We start from the raw sequence: 22,505 nt of genomic DNA on the forward strand, positions 1-22,505 counted from the left end.
GGCGCGGCGGCCGGGTGGGCCCTTCCGCCCTGCTGCCCCGGGGCGCGGGCGAGCCAGCGGCAGCCGACGGGCGGCCGTCCACGAGGGAGGGCGGCCGCGCTCAGCCGGCCCAGCCGCGCGGGAGGGCGGCGGGGGAGGGCGGGAAGCGCCGCCGCGGCGCGCCCGAGGCGCCAGGCCGGGGAGGCCGCGCGCGCCCCGGCCCGGGCGGCCGGCAGGGGGCCCCGGCGGGCCAGCGGCGCGGGGGCGCTCGCAGGGTTAAAACGAGGGACGCGCCGCCCAGAGAGGCCCGAGGAAGCGACGCGGCGCGGCCGTCGAGCGCGGCGCCGGACGAAGGAGCCCGCGGCGGGGAGCGGCGCCCGCGCCCCTCCGGTCCGGCGGGAGGCGCCCGGGTGAGCGGCGCGGGCGCCAGGCGGCGCGGGGCGCCGGCCCTCCCGCGCCCGCCCCGGCTCCGGGTGAGCCGGCGCGGGCGCCGCCTCTCCGGGCCCCGGCCAGGGCCGCGCTGGCTCCCCCCGTGAGGCCGGGCGGTGGTGCGCCCGCAGCCCGCCCGCCCCGCCCCGCCCCGCGGCCGCCTGGCTGGCGGCTCTGGGCCCGGGGCCTCGCGCGCCTCCGCCGCTCCGACGGCGGCGTGCCTGGCCCCGGCCCCGGCAGAATCCGGCGAGCCAGCCCGAACGCCCGCCCCGACGGCCCGCAGCGTGGGACTCCGCTGCCCGGCGGTGAGAGGAATGCTGCGGTGGCCGGCGAGCCTGAGGCTCCGGGGCTCGGCCCGGCCCGGCCCGGCCCGGCCGCGCCCTGCGAGGGGCAGGCAGACCCTCCGGGGCGCGGGGGAAGCCGCCCTTGGGGCGCCCAGGCGAAGCGCAGCGCCGAGAAGGTGCCCCTCGGGGCCGGGCGGCGCCCCACGCGAGGAGCAGAGGCTGGAGCCCCGCGGCGGAGCCCTTGCGCTGCATGCAGAAGCCCCAGGTTCAGTCGCTCCAGCGGCCAGGAAGAGCAGCTCTCCCCCCCCGATGCCCCCCAGATGTGTCGGGCCACACCCCAGCTCTGCTGGCTGGGGATACTGGGAGTTGTAGCCCGACACATCCGGGGGGCATCCGGCCGGGGACAGCTGAGCCGGGAGGTGATGAGATCGCCGAGATAGGACCTCCCCCCGCCCAAGAGGTGCGGCCTTTCAGCCGAAACCATTCTGGCCTCGATGGACAAAGATGCTCATCCGATATAAGCCTGCGTCTTCTGCTCCTAAAGGTGCACCGTGGGGGAAGGGAAACCAGCCAGTTTAGCAGGACGGTTTGGTCCCGGCAGTTACGGTTTCCTGCAGAGCGTGCGGTTTCATTCATGCCCTTGCCGTAACTCTGTGTGCATCTAATCAGCACTTTTAGTGTTGTGTCCAGAGCTGCAAGCTCTGACAATTATATGCAGTTAGATTAATTTCTTTAAAACTGTTTAATTGATTTAAAAGTGGCACATACACCCATTAATTGGACAGGATCTTTTTTTAAAAAATGTCTTACATTGGTTTTTTATCTTACAATATATGATATAAATTGTTTTATATATCTTACATTTTTTATATACTAGTATTATTGGCAGTCGCCTTTGGGGTGGAAAGGTGGGATATAAATCAAACCAGATCAGGGTGGCTCCCCTCGTGTGCTCCAGCTCTCTGTAGAATGGGGCTCCCAACAGCCAGCCAAACAGCTGTTTGGTGGGGCTGCTGGCACCCCGATTCTGCTGGGAAACAAGGCGGATGTGCCTTGTGTGCCTCCTTTCCCAACAGAATTACTGGGATTTCAGGGCTGGCGACTGGGGGGGGAGAGGAAATTGGCCATGCCTGCATTACTTGCCTGACTACCCTCTGGCAAGCACAGTATTAGTATATAGATATCGGTCAGCCCCACTGCATTTATTATTGTTATTATTAAATGGTTTTCTCTCTTGACCTCCCCCCTAGATATATTGACATCCACGAGGGTTGAGTCCCTTGAGCTTCACTTGCTGAGTGCCCTTTGCCAACGGGAGCTGGGTTCAAACATCTGTCCAGATCCACCTCTCAGACAGACCAAGCATGGCGGCAGAAGGAGTTCTGACTCAGGTGGGCCATTGAAAGCAGGTTTATCATCTGGGTGAGTGTGGGAGACAGTATCTGCCTGTTGAGACTGAATGGACACCGGCTACTGTCTGTGAAGGTAGAGAACTGAGGTTCTTGGCTCCGGTGGGAGATTCTGCCAGCCCGGGAGAAGGGAGTGCAGGATGAATGCTCTGTGTCTGAGGCTGCAGGAACCAGCTCCCCCTGTGAGGGCGTGGGTGCCTTTGACTCACCTGAATAATCTGGGGCTACCTGTTCTGCAGGTAACTTGGTGCAATGTAACCTCGATTGCTCTTTTCCTGTGGAACTCTCCCATGACTTCATCCACTCTGCGGAGTTTCTGCTTCATGGTGTGGGATTGGGGTCCAACGAGCCTAGCTCAGCCTTCCCCAACCTGATGCCATTTGGACATGTTGGATTGCAGCTTCCATCAAGGCTGGGAATGATGGGAGTTGCAGTCCAACAATTTGGAGGACATCAGGTTGGAGAAAGCTGGCGTAGCTTCCGAGGTTCTTTCCTGCTGTGCAGACCTCTGCTTGCTCTTCATCCTCGTAAGAGTCTCAGTTTCTTAATCTTGGCTGCACGCTGCATTCCAAAGGCGTAGTGTCATGAAACTGAGCAAATCATCCAAGGTGCTTTGTCAGAGTCTTCATGTGGCCGTCGCCAGGTCTGGGGCTCAGAGAAAAGGAGCTGACCGCCAACCAGGTTGGAGGGAACTGAGGCCAGAGGTGAGTTTGGGGGAGCAGCTGGCTCAGACTGGGCTCGGGGACAGGCTGAAACTGTCCTGCTTTCTAAGGTCATGGCGAGGATGCCCAAACTCCGAAAGGAAGCCCTGCCAGCAGAGCTGGAATTGTGCCGGCCAAGACCCAGAACCTGCCTGTGTTCGGGGGAATTGCCTGGCGAGGGGTGGGGGGCTGTGATGTTGCCTTGACGTGGCTGCAGCGGATGGCCCTGAGGGCACACGTCGTCTGTGTCATTGCAGGAGATGGTGACCTTTGAGGACGTGGCCGTGTCGTTCTCCCCAGAGGAGTGGGAGATGCTGCAGGAGTGGCAGCGGGAGCTGCACTGGGAGGTGATGATGGAGAATTACAGGATGCTGATCTCTCTGGGTAAATCACCCATTTGCTTTTCACCGCTGAAGCTTCTGGGTGTTCTCATCCGTGGGGTAGAACTGGTCCTGCTAGTTCTGATGGCTGCTAGTCCTGATGGCTCTGTGCTGCCTCCAGTGTCAGGGACAGCAAGCTGCCCAGAGAGCTTCGGCTATGAGGCAGCATACAAATGTAAATAATAATAACAATATGTGTACCAGTTGCTGGGGAACGTGGGCGGGAGGGTGCTGTTGCGCTCGTGCCCTGCTTGTGGGTTCCTGATGGACAGCTGGTTGGCCCCTGTTGAATGCTGGGACAGATGGATCCTGGGTCTGATCCAGCCTCAGGGCTCTTCTTATGTTCTTGCAGCACAGAATGTGCATAGATTCCAGATGGGGTGCCAGGTTGGCAAAAGCTGAGACAGGAGGTCTGTCAGGACAGATCATAGATAGAATCCTAAGAATTGGAGGGGGCAACGCCCTGTGTGATGCTGAAACCCCAGAGCACCTCAGCAGCCTCTGCTTTGAGACCCCCATTTAGGGAGAGTCCAGGTATTCGTTTCCATTGTTGAACAGCTTTTAGCCTCAAGAGATCTTTCCTAACGTTCATCCAAACTTAAGCCCATTAGATGTAGTCCTGCCTCTGGGACAGCAGAGGACAAGCCTTTGCTTTTTTCTGTGCGACTCTTCTGAAAATCGAAGAGTGCTCTCATGTTCCCCCTCAGTCTTCTCTGTGCTAAATGTACCCATTTCCCTCAACCTTTCATCATAGGACTTGCTTTATTTGTCCCTGACCATGTCCATTGCCTTCCTCTGAGCCCATTCCGATTGGTTTAAATCCTTCTTAAAGTGCGGTGCCCAGAACTGGACATAGCACTCCAGATGAAGTCTGACTAGTGCAAAATAAGGCAAAACTTTTATTATTATGCAGCCTAAAATTGCATTAGCTTTTTTGCTGATGCAAAACACTACTAACTCACATTCAGCTTGTGATCAACAGCAATCCCAAGATCCTTTGCCCACGTACTACTGCCAAGCCAAGTCTCTCCCATCCTAGTGCTGTGCATTGAATACTTTTTCCTCCTTAAATGCAGAACTTGGCATTTTCCTCTGTTGATTTTCTTTTTGTGAGAGCCAATCGGACAGATCCTGTCTTCATGGTGCTGGGTAACGAGGCACTCCCTTTGCACACTGCGAGACAAGCGCTGTGCTTGTGCCCCTGTGGGGACAAACCCCTCTTTGTCTGATTTTGCTCTCCTTGGGCCTAATTCACATTTTTGTAGGTTGCCAGCATGAGACAGAAGTTATTTTCTTCTTCCCATCCTTGGCGAATTTAGCCTGTTTCTTGCAGTGTGTTAGAGGTGGGGCATTGACCTAGAACACCAAGTAGGAAGACAGAGGGGTCAAAGCTCAGGACTGCGGGCCAAATTCAGCCCACCTGGGCTCCCAGTCTGTCCCTCTGGGGTTTCCCAGGTGACGGACGCCCCTTTCCTCCAACTGCCATTCCTTTGGCGATTTTCTGGCTTTTGTGGGGTTTTGTTCCCCCATTGTAAAAGGATGAAATGTCTCTCCTAAGGCTTAGGAAATGCCAGCAAGAGCTTCAAGCTAAAATGTGCTGTATTTTTGCCCCCGCCCCTTTTGTCTTCAGTCCCGCCCACCACTGGAATGAAGCCCCCGAGAGCTTCTGCAAAATGGAATTTAGCCCTCCAGTTGAAAGAGCTTACGCACCCCTGTAATAAGGAATGGGAGGCACCCCCTGGCCTGAGATGAGAATCTTCAGGGCTGCTTGTTAAACGCTGCTGGAGTCGGCAGGGCCGCAACATCCATGTTGTCCTTGTCTTTGAGCTGGAGTCAGTGGAGGCTGGTGGCTCCGATGTCCGTGGGGTGGTGAATCCGCTTCAGGTTTCGGTCAGAACCAGTCAGAGCTCTAAAGGAACTATCCAAGGTGCACCTTGGATAGCTCCTTTAGAGCTCTGACTGGTTTTGACCGAAACCCGGAGCAGAGTCACCGCCCCACGGACATCGGAGCCACAGGCCTCCGCTGTCTGGGGTTGGGCCCTTGCCTTAGCCGTCCTCACTGAAAGCCTCACCTGCTGGGAGAAGAGACCCCTTCTCGGTTGTGGGGGCAGCTGCCCTCCGCTTCACATCTTTCATCCCAGCCTTGGGCTCAGTGGGGTCACTCCGAAGGGTGCCGTCTTCCTTTTCTCACTTTTGCTGCCAATCTCCCAATTTGCAGCCATGGCAGAAATAAGAGACGTGGAGCAGGGTTGCATTGCACCAAAGATCCAGTTGCTTTATTTGTTTATAATAAGGAGGCGAGATGTACACTCAACAGCAAGCGTTGGTTACCAAGAAAAGCAATTTAATACATGCTTCACCAGCCCCTTGGTGCAAGACATCGAGACAGGAGACTCTCGAGTCGCCATACTTTTATTCCAGAGGGGACGAGTGGCAAATGGCACTTGGGAGTTAATGCACAGTGCCGTGGTCTTCCTAGCCGTGAGATTCCTTCCTAGATTTGTTGCTGGCAGTGAGGTTCCTTTCCTGTCATGTGCCTGCCTCTTTGTCCTGAGCTAAATACCGTTCAAGACTTGCGCTGTCTTTCCCCAAGGCTAGACCTGGATGGAATGTTCTGTTCCCTAGGTGTGGCATCCAGTCGGCATGCTGTGTGCCAGAGTGCTCTTTCGGCACGGACTGATATCCGCCTTCCCCTCGGGGCATTCCTCGTGGTGATGTATCTGATGGGTGCCCATCTGCTGGGAGAAAGTCGTCGCTTGTTTCTTCCTAGCTAGGTGTACATCCTCTCCTTGCATTCAACTGAGATAGAAGTCACATGTTGTTTTCTGGCTTCTTGCACGTGGAGGCCTGGCCGTTGAGTTTGCCAGACCAAAACTATGGATTTTTAGGCCTGAGATGGACCCTTACAATAGGTTTTGCTTTAAAATATTTGACAATCCCTGACAGTTGTTGTTCAGTCGTTAAGTCGTGTCCGACTCTTTGTGACCCTATGGACCATAGCACGCCAGGCCTTCCTGTCCTGCACTCTCTCCTGGAGCGTGCTCAAGTTCATATTCATTGCATCGGTGATGCTATCTAGCCATCTCATCCTCTGCCGTCCCCTTCTCCTTTTGCCTTCAGTCTTTCCCAGCATCAGGGTCTTTTCCAGGGAGTTTTCTCTTCGCATTAGGTGGCCAAAATATTTCAGCTTCAGTATCTGTCCTTCCAATGAGCACTCAGGGTTGATTTCCTGTAGTATTGACTGATTTGACCTCCTTGCAGTCCAGGGGACTCATAAGAGTCTTCTCCAGCACCACAGTTCGAAAGCATCAATTCTTCGGCGCTCAGCCTTCCTTAAAGTCCAGCTCTCACAGCCATACGTTACTACTGGGAAAACCATAGCTTTGATTAGACGGACCTTTGTCGGCAAGGTGATGTCTCTGCTTCTTACTATGCTGTCTAGGTTTGCCATAGCTTTCCTCCCAAGGAGCAAGCGTTTTTTAATTTCGTGGCTACAGTCACCGTCTGCGGTGATCTTGGAGCCCAAGAAAATAAAATCTGTCACTGCTTCCATTTCTTACCCTTTTATATGCCAGGAAGTGATGGGGCCAGATGCCATGATCTTAGTTTTTTTAATGTTGAGTTTCAAGCCAGCTTTTGCACTCTCCACTTTCACCCTCAACAAGAGGCTCTTTAGATCCTCTTCGCTTTGTGCCATTAGGGTGGTATTGTCACAATCAAAGGCTTTAGCATAGTCAATAAAGCAGAAATAGATATTTTCCTGGAATTCTCTTGCTTTCTCCATGATCCAGCAAATGTTGGCGATTTGATCTCTAGTTCCTCTGCCTCTTCGAAACCCAGCTTGTACTTCCGGTAGTTCTCGGTTCGCATACTGCTGAAGCCTAGCTTGTAGGATTTTGAGCATCACCTTGCTGGCATGTGAAATGAGTGCAATTGTGTGGTAGTTTGGCATTGCCCTTCTTTGGAATTGGAATGTAAACTGACCTTTTCCAGTCTTGTGGCTACTGTTGAGTTTTCCAAATTTGGTGGCATATTGCATGCAGCACTTTTAACAGCATCATCTTTTAGGATTTTAAATAGCTCAGCTGGAATACTGTCTCTAGGATGTCCAGCTCAAGTTCAGTGATAGCACTATCATGACTATCAGGGGCATTCAGATCTGTCCTGTATAGTGCTTCTGTGTATTCTTTCCACCTCTTCTTAATCTCATCTGCTTCTGTTAGGTCCCTGCCTTCTTTGCCTGTTATCATGCCCGTCTTTGCACAAAACGTTCCCTTGAGATCTCCGATTTTCTTGCAAAGATCTCTAGTCTTTCCCACTCTATTGTTTTCCTCGATTTCTTTGCAGTGTTCATTTAAGAAGGCCTTCTTGTCTCTCCTTGCTATTCTCTGGAACTCTGCATTCAGTTGGATATATCTTCCCCTTTCTCCCTTGCTTTTCGCTTCCCTTCTTTTCTTGTAAAGCCTCATCAGACAGCCACTTGGCTTTCTTGCATTTCTTTTTCTTTGGGATGGATTGAGTTGCTGCCTCCTGAACAATGTTATGGACCTCCGCCCATAGTTCCTCAGGCATTCTGTCTATCAGGTCTAATCCCTTAAATCTATTCCTCACCTCCACTGTATATTCATAAGGGATATGATTTAGGTCATACCTGAATGGTGTAGTGGTTTCCCTAGGTTCTTCAATTTGAGTTGAAATTTTGCAATAAGAAGCTCATGATCTGAGCCACAGTCAGCTCCAGGTCTTGTTTTGAGTGACTGTATAGAGCTTCTCCATCTTTGGCTGCAAAGTACATAATCAATCTGATTTCGATATTGACCATCTGGTGATGTCCATGTGTAGAGTCGCCTCTTGTGCTGTTGGAAAAGAGTGTTTGCTATGATCAGCGTGTTCTCTTGGCAAAACTCTATTAGCCTTTGTCCTGCTTCGTCTTGTACACGAAGGCCATGCTTGCCTGTTATCCTGGTGATTTCGACTTCCTACTTTAGCATTCCAATCCCCTATGATGAAGAGGACATCTTTTTTTGGTGTTAGTTCTAGAAGGTGTTGTAGGTCTTCACAGAACCGATCAACCTCAGCTTCTTCAGCCTCAGTGGTTGGGGCATAGACTTGAATTACTGTGATGTTGAATGGTTTGCCTTGGATTCATACTGAGATCATTCTATCGTTTTTGAGATTGTACCCCAGTACTGCTTTTCCCACCCTTTTATTGACTATGAGTGCTACTCCATTTCTTCTAAGGGATTCTTGCCCACAGTAGTAGATATGATGGTCACCTGAATTAAATTCGCCCATGCCTGTCCATTTGAGTTCGCTGATTCCCAAGATGTCGATGTTCAATCTTGCCATCTCATGTTTGACCACCTCCAGCTTACCTTGATTCATTGATCTGACATTCCAGGTTCCTAAACAATATTGTTCTTGACAGCATCGGATTTTCTTTTCACCACCAGACACATCCACAGCTGAGTGTCCTTTCGGCTTTGGCCCAGCTACTTCACTCTTTCTGGCGCTACTTGGAAATTCCCTCTGCTCTTCCCCAGACATATTGGACACCTTCCTACCTGAGGGGCTCATCTTCCGGCGTCATATCTTTTAGCCAGTGGGGTCCCGGATATTCTGTATCAGTAGGGTCCCTGATATTCTGGCTTGTAAGGAGCCAGGCCGTTCATCCATCCAGTCCAGTACTATTTACTCTGACTGGCAGGAACTCTCCAGAGACACAGGCAGAGTGAGTGAGTGAGAGAGAGAGAGATTGAGAGAGAGATATAGAAAGAGATCTTTTTCCCATCAACTGCTACCTGAGACCTTATAGTTAGGTTAGTACCTGGGACTATATGCCAAACACGAGATCTTCCACAGAGCTATGATTCTTCTTACTTTTAAAAAACCTAAGCTGTTATTTTTCATTTGACCTCATGACAACTTCATGAGGTCGGCCACTGTTTCCATTTCACAGAAGTCTGGGCGAGTTCTTCTGTGGCCTGGTCCCTCCAAGTGCCACTCCTGGCCTTACGTAATACTTGGGAGGCTTGGCTTTGCCTCGGCTCTCCGTCCGTCCTGGAGAGAGTGCGCCCCATTGTGCCCCCTTCTTTCCATCCCGCTTCCTCCCTGGCGGGCTGGCTCCTTTCTAGAGTGGAGGTGTGTGGGGTGCTGCCATGGGAGGCTGCTTCAGGGACAGAGTGCCAGGGGCCGAGGGGAGGGGAGGGAGAGAGGTGGGGGGCTCATGATAAGAGACGGACTCATCCTCACTCTCTCACTGTGTGAATCTCCTTCTGTCACAGGAAATGACCTCTACCTTCTTTCCTCAAACGGAATGTTCTGGAACACGTCGGAAGAAGACACTGCCCCTGTGGAGCCCCTGAGCGGCCTGGCCAATGGATCGCCTGAGGCATCGTCCCCTCAGAGCCTTGAGCAGCCGACGGACCTTGAGGAAGAGTTCATGCCAGAAGAACAGCTCCAACCTGTGCCAGAGGTTGCTGTTCCGGTGGGAAGCCCGTTCCCATGTCCTCTCTGTGAGCAGTGCTTCCGGGGCAAGAAGGAACTCGATCGACACCAGCGGAGCATCCATATGGGGGATAAACCCCACGCGTGTGGTGAGTGCGGGAAAGCCTTCCGAGACAAGAGCGATCTCCGAGTCCATGAGAGAATCCATACGGGAGAGAAACCCTTTCCGTGCGAGGTCTGTGGGAAGTCATTCCGGGAAAAGAGCAAGCTCATCGTCCATCAGAGAATCCACACTGGGGAGAAGCGCTGTGTGTGCCAGGAATGTGGGAAAAGCTTCAGGGACAAGCATTATCTCCGGGACCATCAGAGAATCCATGCAGGAGAGAGGCCCTATCACTGCCAGGATTGTGGGAGAAGCTTCCGGACAAGGAGTCACTTTACTCTTCATCAGAGAATCCACACGGGGGTGAAACCCTACCTTTGCAACGAGTGCGGGAAAACCTTTGTGCAAAAAAGCAACCTTATAAGTCACCAGAGAATCCACACGGGAGAGAAGCCCTTCCCATGTGAAGAATGCGGGAAAACGTTTAGGGACAGGAAAACACTCCGGTACCACCGGAGAATCCATATGGGTGAGAAGCCCTACCCGTGCCAAGACTGCGGGAAAACCTTTAGGGACAAGAGTAGCCTGACAGTACATCAGAACATTCACAGTGGAGAGAAGCCCTTTATATGCTGGGAGTGTGGGAGGAGTTTTAGGGAGAAGATGTATCTGAAAGACCATCAAAGAATCCACACAGGGGAGAAGCCCTTCTCTTGCCAGGAGTGTGGGAAGACGTTTAGGGCCAAGAGGACTCTTTCGTACCATGAGAGAATCCACACAGGAGAGAAACCCTTTGCCTGCCTGGAGTGTGGGAAAACATTCCGAGGGAAGAGCAGCCTCACAGTGCATCAGAGAATCCACACGGGAGAAAAGCCCTTTATGTGCTGGGTCTGTGGGAGGAGCTTCAGGGAGAAGGTGTATCTCCGAGAACATCAGAAAACGCACTTGGAAGAGAAGCCCTATCCTTGCGGCGACTGCGAGAAAAGCTTTGTTCACAAGAACCATCTCACTAGGCATCAGAAATTCCATGTGGCTCTTTCCCTGCAGTGACAGCGGGTGGAGTGTTAAGAACAGCCCCAGAGAATCCACGTGCAAGGATGCTATGGGGTGGATTCTCTGGTGTTCTCTCAATTACCCCGACAGCCCAGAGGTTACTTAAACACTTCTGGTGTTTCTGGACTACATGTTGAAATGAACAGATTTTGTACATGGGGTGGGAGGTGGTGGGGAGTGGGGGAGAGGAATTAACACTTAGGAGGCTCCCAGAGCTCTGGGGTGGGGGTACATTTTAGTCTTTAAATATTGGTGCTCCATAAGCTAAAGCTATGGCATTTTCTCTGTTTCTGCAACAACAATGCTGTCTTTTTTAAAAGTTATATTTATAGTTTATTGGGAGGTTTTGTGGGTGGGGAAGTTAGTGGGATTCAGCAGCTAAATGGCTTACTGTCGTTTGTCTTTTCATTGTAAATTGGTTAGTGAGTTTTTATTGACTGAATGCTGGCATAGAGATTTGAAAAGTAAAGTTGTGTCCAGAAGTATCAATAAAATCTATACACTGCTATATGGGTGCCTGTCTAATTAGCTTTTAAAGCAGCCTTCCCCACCACCTCCAGCCCTCTCCAGATGTGTTGGACTACAACTCCCATGATCATCAGCCAGTACAGCTATGGGGCATGATAGCTGGGCATTCTGGGAGTTGTAGTCTAACACTTCTGGAATGGGCCTGGTGGGGGAAGGCTTTTAAAGGCATCTCAAACCAGTGTCCATTGGCACACCAGGCGGCAGCAATTTCCATAGACTTGCTATGGGCTGCGTGAAGAAGGACTTTCTCTTGGCTGTCCCGAATCAGTCGCCAATCAGTTTTTTACTTGATGACTCCCAAGTTCTAATATCACAAGAGAGGGAGAAAAATGCTCCAACCATTGTCTCCACAGCATTTTCTCCACAAATCTCTAGGGTTTCCCCCTTTAGTTGTTTTTTCTGAAATAAAGAGCCCCAGACACTTGGCTTGTCTCTGTACAGAAGTTTCTTCAGCCCCTGATCATCTTGGTTGCCCTTTTCTGCATCTTGTCCAGCTGTACAATAACCCTTTTGAGACGCGGTGGCCAGAATTGTACACAGTATTCCAGGTGTGGTCACACCTTTGGTTTGCATAAAGACCTCATGATACTGGCAGTTTTCAGTTGCTTTCTTAATAGCCCCTACAACAGAACTTGCCTTTCTAACAAACATACATTGGATCAGTATTTTAACTGAGCTCTCCACCAGGACCACCAAGATTTCTTTCCTGGTTTATCTCAGTCACTTCAGACCTCATCAGTGTATACGTGAACGTTTTTTGTTTTGTTTTTTTCTGCCCCAGAGTTCATCAGTTTAACTTGCACTGAAACTCATTTGCCATTTTATTGCCCATTTGCCCAGTTTGGAGAGAAGACGGTACGCTGCTAGATGGACCAGTGGCTGGACCTGGTGTAAGGTGGGTTCCTAGGATGTTTTTCACAGGGTGGATATTGGCATGACTAGCTGCTTGCATCTGCAGATCGAGGGGCTGTGAAAGGCTCCAGGGCTGCTTCAAAAGGTGGCAGCTGTGGGTGCGCTGCACAAAAGAAAAGAGGGGGCTGATCCTCGGGGAAATGGTGACAGTTGAACTCGGCAAACCAAAAAGTCCCCCAAGTATGCTGCATAGCGCTGTGCCGAAAATTTCCCCCACAGTTTTTTCGACCATCCCATTTCATGGAAGAGAAATTGCTTCCGAAAAGAAATTCAATGGTGAGGAAATTTCAGAGAAATTCTCATGGGCTGGGTTTGAGTTTCTTGGGCTTGCCTTACTTAGGGGGTGGCCGATGAGTGAGCACAAGTGTCCTGTTTTTCATTGTACAATCCTCTCTGGTGTCCTGTAGCCACGACAAAACACAGTTCAAGGCACCAGGTGGAAATTCCTCCCATTGGGTTTTTTCAGAGCAGGATGTGCAGGCAGCCTGGGAGGCTAGTTGTGCTCAGGGTCAGCTCAAAAACACCACAAAAGTAAACGATAAAACATCCTGAATCAGGCAGAACAACGGTCGCCTCTTTCATGGGGGGAGGAAACTCAAGAAATTGGAGGGCAGATTTTGGCCGAGCACTAGCTCCACCTCATCCCCGGAGGTGGGCCAACACTGCCCTCACCTGCGCCGTGATGGACGCGAGCTGGGGGCTGGCCTGCCGAGGCAGGAGACGCTGTTGCAGCATGAAGAGCCCGAAACCCCGAGGAAAAGCGAAGCTGCGCGGCAGGCCTGGCCGGGGGGGCCGTGCCTGTGAGGAGCTGCGGAGAAGTCCTCCTCCCCCGTCTCCCAAGTTTCTCTGCCCGCAAGGACGGCGGGGACGACCAGAGGCCCTTCGCGCGCAGCCGCGCTGCAGTCGCCCACGGCGGCCGCGCGCCCGTGAGGCCGCCGCGGAGGAACCGGGCGGGTTCCCCCTTCGAACTTCGCGAGGGTTTCGGTTAGCGGGCTCCGCTCCAAAAGCCGCAGCAGGGCGGCTCCGCAGGAGCCACCCATACGCCCCCCGCTCCGTGGCTCCGGCCGAGGCCGGGCGTGCAGCGCGCGCCCCCCGGAACGCGGGAGCGGACAGGCGGGACCGGCGGCGGCGCGCGGGGCAGCTGCTCGTGGCCTGCGCCGGCCTCCCCGCGGCCCTCCGGCTCGGCTGGACTAGAGCTCCCATCGGCCCCAGCCAGCGGCTGCGCCGGCCGGGAATGCTGGGAGCTGCAGTCCACCCGCCCGGGGCGCGCCCGCTCGGGCGGGCTGGCCCTGCCGGGTCGCCAGGCGCCGCCTCGCCTCGCCTCGCCTGGAAGTCCGCGCGCCGCCGCGGGCGCCGGACTGCATTTCCCCGGCCTCCGTTCCGCGGGGGCCAGCCCGCCCCGCGCCGCCCCGGGCCCGCCGGCCTCCCCTTCCTCGCAGGCAGCGGAGGGGAGGCGCGATGGAGGCAGCCGCCCCCGCGCAGGTGAGCCCCGCCGGCCCTCGCGGAGCAGCGGCCAGCCGGCCGGGCAGGCGGAGGCAGCCGCGGCCCCAGCCGGGCCACGGCCGGCCTCCGTGCAAGGGCGCGGCGCGGCAGGGGCGCCTCTGAGCGCGCGCGGAGCGCCCCTGCACGCGCCCACCTGTCCCGCCTCAGCCCCGGCGCCGCTCGTGGGGAGATGCCGCAGCCAGAGGGGCCCGGGACCTACCGGGGGAGGCGTCGGAATTGGGGATGATGGGTGGGGTGGTGGTGGGTCGGTAGGGACTGGCTGGTTCCCAAGTTGCAAGGGCAGGATGCTGAAATAGCCCGTGGAAAACCCAAGAGGAGCATTTGCCCTCCACGCCTTGCATGATGCTTTTTCGGGGTCCTGGACTGGGGAAAGAGATCCCCACGGGCGTCCCAATTGGCTTGAAAGGCCCCCTGTCGCTTTCCTAAAGCTGCAACCCAGCACGCACACTGACACAGGAGTAAATCCCGCCGAACACGGCGGAGCTGGCTCCTGAGTAAATGTGTCGGAGAATTGTGCTATAAATTTTACATTATTTAACTTGGGGTGGGGGGCAGAACGAAACAAAAATCCCACAATGGCAGCAGATCCAGTGCTGTGCCGCCGGCCCGTGCTCAGAGGCTGCGTACTCAGTTGGGTGACCTGGAGGACCAAAAGATGCTGAAAAAGGGAGAGCGCCCGTGCTTGGTAGCTCTTGTGTTTTGCTTGTGAAAGGTGGCTAGGAGATGCCCAGCACAAATGACTCTCGGCTGCAGGCACATGGTTGGGGCCTGCAACGGGCCTTCAAGTGGATCGATGAAGGGGGTGGGGAGAGGCAGTTCCAGGCCTGGGACAGGTGCAGAGAGTCTGAGCAGGAGACAAAAGAGGGCTGAGAGCAGAGACACTGGAGGCAGCCAGGATGGGAGATGCTCGGGTGATGTGTTGGTGTGAGTTTGGCCTGGAGAGGTTGGCTGGGGGGACGATGGAAGTTGTAATCCAGGGTGGGACTGCACCAAAGCGTGACTCAGTTGCTTAACAGTACAGGGATGACTGCTTGTGTGGGACATGGGTGGTGGGGTCTGAACTGGTTATCTGGAACCCTTTGGGGTCACTTGGAGCCTCTTGAAATAAAACCGGGGATCGCTTCCTTGTTGCTGCAGGTGACGTTCGAGGACGTGGCCGTCTATTTCTCTCGGGAGGAATGGGCAGAGCTTACAGAATGGCAGAGGGAGCTTTATCGGGCCGTGATGATGGAGAACTATGGGGCGATTCTTTCCTTGGGTAAGGGCAACAGTTATCTATCCCGTGGGATTTTGCTCCCTTCCTGGGTGTGGGTGTGTGGAAACTGGGCAACTGCTCATGGTGGAGGTTGGTCAGAATTATCATTCGTGCATCAGGCCAAAAGTCCGTCTAGGCTCTGATGACAGCCAGCCAGATAGCTCTGAAAGCGCAGGAACAGGGCAGGAGGTCCACTCCTCTGCTGGCAGCATTGGTTCACCAGGTTACCCGCCTCTGCTCGCTCAGGGCCTGTCAGCAGCCGTCAAAGCGAATAAGCCCGTGACGGAGCCGTCCTCCAAAGTTTGTGGAATGTTGCAGTCCAGAAAATACTTGTTCTTCGGTTGACCTTACTGGGTGGCCCCAAATTCTTCTGTCAGGAGAGAGGGAGAATTTCTCTCTGCCTAGCTTATCCACTGCATGGGTCAGTCTCTACTGGTGTCTCCCCCGCCCCAGCATTCATCTCCTTCCACCACCCAAACTAACAGGAGAGAAGAGGGAGTCTGGTTAAAGCAGCCTTCCCCAACCTGGTGCCCACCAGCTGGGCTGGACCACAACTCCCAGCATCCCCCAGCCAGCATGCACCTTCCAGGATACCAGGGAAGCTCTTTCTCTCTCTCTCTTCTCCTTGGGAGTTGAAGCACAAACGGAAATGGAAAGACATAAAATGGACTCTGCTGCTGTCTGTCATCACAACAGGTCACTTGTCCACCAAACCAGAGGTCATCAGCAAAATCGAGCGGGAGGAGGAGGTGTGCGTGGACGAGTTTCGGAGGCCTCGCAAGTGGAGGGAACCTCGTAGCCAGTGGCTGGGTCAGTTGTTGCTGCATTATCTTCCCCTTCCTTCAAGGAGCTCAGGGTGGTGTGGGCAGCATTCTCTCTCTCTGATTTTAAGTCTTCACGACAGCCCTTTGAGGTAGGCTAGGCCCAAGTTCGCCCAGTGAACTACCTGGCTGAATGGTTTCAAGGACCCCGTCTGCCCAGTCTATCTGCTGTGGCACAGTTGGTGGCTAGGATGAGGTTGGGAGCAATGTGGAAGGTGGAAGGAAGAGGGCTCCGTTGGGATCCTGCCCTTCAGTCGCTCACTGCAGTGAAATCCTGCAGTGCAGCGGAAGCTGTAACGTGAGGCAGCTGATGCCCACTGGCGTGTCATTTCCACCACATTTGATTGCAGCGCCCAGGTCTTCTGCAGACTTACAACAGGCTCCACCAACCTGGTGCCCTCTGGGTATTTTGTACTGCAGCTCCCAACATCCCAGCCAGCAGGGAAGGGAAGCTCCCGTGTGTGTGGGGAAACTTTCTGTGCAGTGGCATGCAGGGCAGCAGAATCTCAGCAGACGGAGAGGGAGAGGCAAGTGGGAGGTAGGCTGCATAGCTGCTGAGCTCACACGCTGCCACCCATGCCCGAGAGCGTTCCATGTGCTCCTCCACCTCCCCAGTTCAGGCTGTGATGGTGGGACTCTCTCATTTTCCTTCCTTCGCAGCAGGAGATGGAATTAGGATGGCAGACGAGGAAGAGGGCGAAGGGGCAGGCCCAGCCCAGCGCAAGAGGAAGAAGAAGGCCTCCTCTCCGGGAACGGGTCGGCCGGTGACCCGGGCGGCAAACAGGCCCCCCACGAAGCAGCAGAATGCCGGCCTCCCGCGAGCGACGCTGAAGATGAACCCGCCCAAGTGCCCGGAGTGTGGCAAGAGCTTCCTGAGCAACGTGGCCATGACCATCCACATCCGGACCCACACTGGGGAGCGGCCCTTCAGGTGCCACCTGTGCCCCAAGGGCTTCCCCTCCATGGGGGACCTCAAGCGGCACGCCAAGACGCACCTGCGCAGGAGGGAGGCTCCGGCTCCGGCCGCTTCCAAGGACGCTGCGTCCAAGGGGAAGAAAAGCCTCGCCGCCAAGCTGCAGCTCCTGAACCAGCTGCAGCGCCCCCCGGGCCCCCGGAAGCCCCACAGCTGCGCCCGGTGCGGCAAGAGCTTCGGCAAGAGGCAGAGCCTGCGCAAGCACGAGGGGACCCACTCAGCCGAGCGGCCCTTCCCCTGCCTGCAGTGCGGGCGCCGCTTCCGGCTCAAGCAGATCCTGGCGGCCCACATGAACTCCCACCTGACGGAGCGGCCCTTCGCCTGCGATCAATGTGGGAAGTGCTTCACCCAGGAGCGCAACGTGCGCAGCCACCAGCGGGTGCACACGGGCGAGCGGCCCTTCGCCTGCCTGGCCTGCGGGAAGCGCTTCGCCTACAAGCAGCACCTGCTCAAGCACCTGCGCCTGCACACAGGCGAGCGGCCCTTCGGCTGCGCCGAGTGCGGGAAGGCCTTCCGCGACAAGATGACGCTGACCGTCCACACCCGCCTGCACGCCGGCGAGCGCCCCTACCGCTGCCCCTTCTGCGGCAAGGCCTGCCGGCAGAAGCAGCACCTGAACAGCCACCTGAAAGTCCACCGCGGGGAGGAGCTGCCCCCGCAGGACGGCCCAGGCCTGGCCCTCCAGACGGCCTGGGCCAAGGAGAAGCCCTACGCCTGCGCCCGGTGCGAGAAGCGGTTCCGGAGCAAGGAGATCATGCTTGCCCACCGGAAGACCCACGCGGAAGGGCAGCTGTCCAAAGGTAGCCCCCCACAAGGGAGGGCGAGCCCAGCCCAGGCACAAGCCGGACCCCCCGGCAGGGGAGGTGGAAGCGGCGCGAGTCGGAAGCCAAATCCCGTGTGTCGCCGGACAGCCGCCCCGCCTGAGAAGGGCTCCTTTGCGTGCGCCGTCTGTGGGAGGAGGTTCACGCAAGGGAATTATCTCACCTTGCATCAGAGGAGCCGTAGACGAGGAGGAGAGTTGTTGTTTCCCCTGGGAACCAGCAGCAGGACACCTCGGCTGGAAGCACAGGCTGCTGAGCCACACGGGGGCAGCTCGAAACATCCTGCGCGGCAGCTCCAGCCCAGCCGGGACACAGTTGTCTGTACGTGAGCCAGGGGTTGCCCCACACAGATGTACCCACAGTGGCTTGGGGTCGCAGAAGCGGGCTGAAGCTCATCTCAGTTCCCCCACATGATTAGGGCATCCGTGTGGAGACCGGCGCAGTGGTACATCTGACCTGCAGGCATGCATCGTGGCAGCCCCCACAGCCGCATCTCCCAAGGGGAGGCCGAAAGGCAGGCAGGCAGCCCTGTTGATCCACATCAAGAAATCACTTCTAGCGGTTGTCATCACTAGGAGCAGGTCTTTTGTAAAGCGACTGGGTCAATTGCCCGTTCAGGACTGAGCCCCCGCCCCATACTTTGCATTGCATGAGGAAACAATATATTGTTGGTGGGGAAATGCATCCCCCCCCCCCCCCCGCTACTGTGAGGATTGCAGCTAAGCTCAGAGGAACAGGACATTCTGAGGTGGGGTGGGTGGGGGCGGCAGAGGATGTTAGCATCCCGGCTAACAGAAAAGCGCTGGTGCGGCATCCCTGTGAACCCTGCTCTGCTACGCTGTGTATGGGACATATTAAGCCAGTTGCCACCTCCTGTTTCATCCATTTTCACCCTCTTGTGAACTCTGGGGCTGTGAGAAGCCAGTTGTTGCTCACTGAGCACAGAAGGTTGGCAGGAAACACCTGCCATCGATCCTTTTGCTGCTGCACATCCTGGTTAGGACCGAAGAAGAGCTGTGCTGGAGCAGCGCAAGCAAAGCCCATCTGGTCCAGCATCCTGCTTCCTACACTAGCCAAGTAGAGGCCTCTTGGGAAGCCCACAAGCCGGCTGTGAAATTGACAGGCCTCTCCGGCTATTGCTCCTGGCAACTCGTAGTCTGAGCCATATTGCCTCTGAAAATTCTTCTATTTAGATGTACCTAGTAGCCATTGGTAAGACTGATCTTCCATGAAGTGTTCAACCCTGCACCCCCTTAAAGCCATCTGGACTGGTGGCCATCCTGTCTAGTGAGCTCCATATATGAACTACACTCTCATTAAAAATGAAAAAGGCCTTCCGTTTGCCTGTCCTGACTCTCCTGTCCATCCAGTTCACTTGACCCTGAGTTGGCTTTGCTGCCCCCACATACTCTTACCAAGACTCTGGTCTCTTGCATTCCAAGCTGCAAGTGAGTTTCTCTTGGGGTTTTATCCTTGCCTTGCTTCTCTTTCCCAAGACAGCCTTCCCCAACCTGGTGCCTTCCAGATGTGTGGGACTACCCTCCCAGCTGGGTACCAGGTTGGGGAAGGCTGCCCCAGGAGATCACAGAAATGGCTGCTTGACTGCAGGCGCCATTTGACTGGAGAGAGAGCCAGCCCTTTTCTAATTCTTCTCCTTTACCCCAAAGCTGGCTGGTTATTCTGCACAGTGCCCTCCCCTGCCCCCCAAGAACCACACAACACCTCGAGGCCAGTTGTAGCAAACCCAGAAAATGTATTAAGGATGGTGAAGGGGGGTTGGGTAGGACAAAGGGAAATGCAAAACACTTGCAAAGCAAAAACAAATGTGTGGTCTTAGTTTTAAGAATGCCGGGGTCACCTGCTCTTGGGACCAGTCTAGGGAGGGTGGGGGGGGGTGCGCACGCATGTGCTGAAGCCTCTTGTGATAACTGAACAGACTGAAGGAGGGGACACCCCAGGGGCCAGAACACAAGACTACTGGAAGTAGGACAGCTGAGGAAATGTTTAATTTAAGCCCAACATGTTTTGGGTTGTAAGAACCCTTTCTCAAGGGCATTTTACAAAAAGAACAAATAAAGAACTCAATAAAATATTCTACATTCAGTAAAACCTAATTATACACAACTTGTATCCAAACAGAACATTGCATCCACACATAGTACAGAAGGGACAAATGCGAAGTAGTATTGACATTCATTTTGACTAGCAAAAAAAAGTCATCTTTGGCACATAAAACCTTTTTAGTGAAAAACCAGCATACTCTAATGCACAAGGAATTCTAAAAAACTGCAAAGAAACATTGAGAAATATGAGGGAAAACAAAAGAACAATAAACAAACTTATAACCTCCCTAGAATCTCCAAGGCTCTCTTGGCAACAGAACAGTTCAGAAACAGCCAAAATACAGCAACACCCTCCTTAAAAATACTGTTGCACTCTTTTCTACAATGGTAAGACGAGTTGCAAAGTAAACATACTGCAAAGGATACTCCACATGGAAAGGTCAGAGATTCTTATATATGTGGCCAAGGCATTCTAGGTGTGGTGAGCTACAGCACTTTTAAAGGACAACTCATTTCTCTTGAATAGCATCAGTAGTTCAGAGTTTACTCATGAGTAAAGAAACCAGGATGTGAAAGATTCTCTGCACTCATTATCATAGGTACTGGATCCTGTTACAGTAAGGCTGTAACTTCCAAATTTTCATTAAGTCCCCTAGGGGACAGGCTCCTTAACTCAAGTATCCAAAACAATTCCCTTCTTAGTAGGAACTTATTACCCATATGATTCATTTTATAGCCCAGAAGATTAAATCACTAGCACTGTCTGCAATCCTGGGAATGTGCCACTAAGGGAGAGCCGACTCTAATACTCCTGATGTTGCTCAAATGTTCACTGATACTTTTTTTTTGGTAAGTCTCTTGGTTTGCCCTATATATCATTTTCTACAGGGGCACTGGGTAGCATAATCACTGATCACTGTTACATGTGGAAAAATGCGGAAGAACATCAACCCTTTTGACAACAGGATTAACAAATGAATGGCACCCATCGATGTATTTGCAGAACATCGACATGGGTGGTGCCCGGTAGGTACAGAGGCCCTGCTTCAGACTTGTTACTGAGATCCAGAGAGAAGGCTGGGATTGATATGAACCAGTCAATCCTTAAGATTTCTGGTTCGTCTAAAAGTGAATAAAGCTTTATTGCACTGAGGGATGTCATTTAATAGGTGCCAACATTTTCTCACACTTGGATACATTTTTTTTGATGGAATCAAAAGGGCGGCTACACACGAGTTTATCGTGTGGGGGGTGGATTCTAGGGATCAAAAGATCTGTTTCTTGGGGTGGCCTTATTTCTAGCTTCCTTCGACACTTCTTTTGCAAATTTGTGTGCAAAATGGAGGCTTTGTATTCAAAATCTCTTTCCAAGGAGCAATAGAAATTGCCCATAAAGAGTATCTTGTATATCGTGGGTGGTGGCTACCGAATGCTAAATAGGAATTCCTGTCAGTGGGCTTCTTACACAAAGAAATACACAAAGAATTATGATACTTGCAACTATAACACCTAGAGAGTTTATATGAGTATTGCCATAATGGATCTCAAATTGAGTATGGCTATTGCAAGAACTGACCCATTCAAAAAACTGGTTCGTAAGAGGCCTCTGTTCCTCTCCCAATGAAAGGCCACCCCCTTCAGTCTGCTCAGTGATTCAGGGCCTTCCCTCTGTTGTGCTTTCTTTGCATCTTATGACAAGAGACTCACTGAAGTGGTCTTGCCCCAGGTGAGTGGCCATGAAGTTGCCTACAGCTTCTGAGCTCTTGTCCCTGAAAACCACACGTCTTCCTCCCCAGGAGTGGCTGTGTGGTTTCTACGTCTCCCGTTGGCCCCGCCTCCTGGAAACCTCCCCGGCCGGACTGCCGCCCCACCCCAAGAGCGGAGTTCACCTTTGCAGCCCTCTTCTTCCAGGACTGAGTTTACATATTGGCAGGACGTTGCCAGGGAGGGTGAGCTACAATATGACTCATGCACTGGCTACTGGTCTGCTCCAGAATCTCATCAGAGAAGAGACTGAGCAAAACTGGTCTACTACTGAGCCGGATTGAGGGTCACGGGGGGGGGGGGGGTCACAACATGGAACTGCTGTGGGGCTTTGTTCCTGTCAAGAGTGCTGCCTGACGCTTAGCATGGCTCAAGGCTGAATGGAGAACGAACCCCTTGGCCTCCTCTGAATTTCTGTTACAGGCCTTGTACAGATCACCTGTGAAATTACTGTAGGCCCAGATCCTGCAGTAATGCTGAGAAGACACTAAAGCAGCTTCCCCCAAACTCTGTACCTCCAGCTGTTTTGGACTACAACTCCCAGGATTCCTGGTCATTGGCCATACTGGCTGGGGCTGATGGGAGTTAAAGTTCAAAACGTTTCGAGGGCTGGGGAAGGCTGCACTAAAACACACGTCCTCCTTCCCAAGGGCCCAAGAATGGGATGCCTGCTTGCTCGCTTTGTCGTTACAGCAGGCAGATGAGCGTGATCTGAGTGAGCTGCCGCGGACTCTGTAGTTCTGCCTCCCACAAGGGCAGCGATTCCACAGAGGGCCTGGGACAGAGCGCTGGCAGGCCCTCAGGGCCCCCTGTTTGCAGCACCGTGTGGCTAATGCGCTGTTTCAGCTCCTGGGAACTGTTCCGCAGTTGGTGGGAATGCAGAAAGGCCGTACGGCCCAGCAAGAGGCTTTGGCAATTGTGGGAATAATGGAGCGCTAAACACTCTTTTACACATAATGAATAACAGAAATCTCTCAGTCTCCTGTGATCATAGCTGCCTATTTTTTTTCCATGCAACTAAAAAACATTTCCATTATCTTGAGACATGCTAAGCCCAGGTATGACCCCCTCCCCGCAAAA

The 22,505-nt window shown here is 53.8% G+C and overlaps 2 protein-coding genes across 7 annotated transcripts; both read left to right on the plus strand.

Moving 5' to 3' along the window:
- The first annotated feature begins 274 nt into the window (after window positions 1-274).
- Window positions 275-12,226, plus strand: LOC146345336 (uncharacterized). Of its 3 annotated transcripts, none has more exons than XM_084860098.1 (4): window positions 275-1,236; window positions 1,943-2,083; window positions 3,060-3,186; window positions 9,467-12,226. In XM_084860098.1, the coding sequence occupies exons 2-4, from the start codon at window positions 2,057-2,059 to the stop codon at window positions 10,780-10,782; spliced, it is 1,470 nt and encodes a 489-aa protein (XP_084716224.1). In that variant the 5' UTR covers window positions 275-1,236; window positions 1,943-2,056; the 3' UTR covers window positions 10,783-12,226. The 3 variants fall into 3 exon arrangements, with proteins under 3 accessions (XP_084716224.1, XP_084716225.1, XP_084716223.1); XM_084860099.1 differs by having other exon boundaries at window positions 275-713; XM_084860097.1 differs by having other exon boundaries at window positions 275-389.
- Window positions 12,227-12,878: 652 nt separating this feature from the next.
- Window positions 12,879-18,935, plus strand: LOC146345337 (uncharacterized). Of its 4 annotated transcripts, none has more exons than XM_084860074.1 (4): window positions 12,879-13,025; window positions 14,866-14,986; window positions 15,680-15,793; window positions 16,465-18,929. In XM_084860074.1, exons 2-4 carry the CDS (start codon window positions 14,953-14,955, stop codon window positions 17,925-17,927), a joined length of 1,611 nt encoding a protein of 536 aa, XP_084716200.1. In that variant the 5' UTR covers window positions 12,879-13,025; window positions 14,866-14,952; the 3' UTR covers window positions 17,928-18,929. The 4 variants fall into 4 exon arrangements, with proteins under 4 accessions (XP_084716200.1, XP_084716201.1, XP_084716199.1 ...); XM_084860075.1 differs by having other exon boundaries at window positions 12,941-13,025; window positions 16,468-18,929; XM_084860073.1 differs by lacking the exon at window positions 12,879-13,025 and adding an exon at window positions 13,125-13,707 and having other exon boundaries at window positions 16,468-18,935.
- Window positions 18,936-22,505: the final 3,570 nt, after the last annotated feature.

This window comes from Heloderma suspectum, chromosome 5, assembly GCF_057233095.1.
Source record: "Heloderma suspectum isolate Gila_16-S chromosome 5, 16-S_ref, whole genome shotgun sequence".
Lineage (NCBI taxonomy): Eukaryota > Metazoa > Chordata > Lepidosauria > Squamata > Helodermatidae > Heloderma > Heloderma suspectum.

What these genes read in the sequence shown, in the direction of transcription:
- LOC146345336 (XM_084860098.1), top strand. Translation starts at nt 2,057, where the DNA reads ATGGCGGCAGAAGGAGTTCTGACTCAG. An exon ending in CAGAAGGAGTTCTGACTCAG is followed by an intron (nt 2,084 to 3,059) that starts GTGGGCCATTGA and finishes GTGTCATTGCAG; the next exon opens with GAGATGGTGACCTTTGAGGA. An exon ending in CAGGATGCTGATCTCTCTGG is followed by an intron (nt 3,187 to 9,466) that starts GTAAATCACCCA and finishes CTTCTGTCACAG; the next exon opens with GAAATGACCTCTACCTTCTT.
- LOC146345337 (XM_084860071.1), top strand. Translation starts at nt 13,684, where the DNA reads ATGGAGGCAGCCGCCCCCGCGCAG. An exon ending in AGGCAGCCGCCCCCGCGCAG is followed by an intron (nt 13,708 to 14,865) that starts GTGAGCCCCGCC and finishes TTGTTGCTGCAG; the next exon opens with GTGACGTTCGAGGACGTGGC. An exon ending in TGGGGCGATTCTTTCCTTGG is followed by an intron (nt 14,987 to 15,679) that starts GTAAGGGCAACA and finishes TCATCACAACAG; the next exon opens with GTCACTTGTCCACCAAACCA.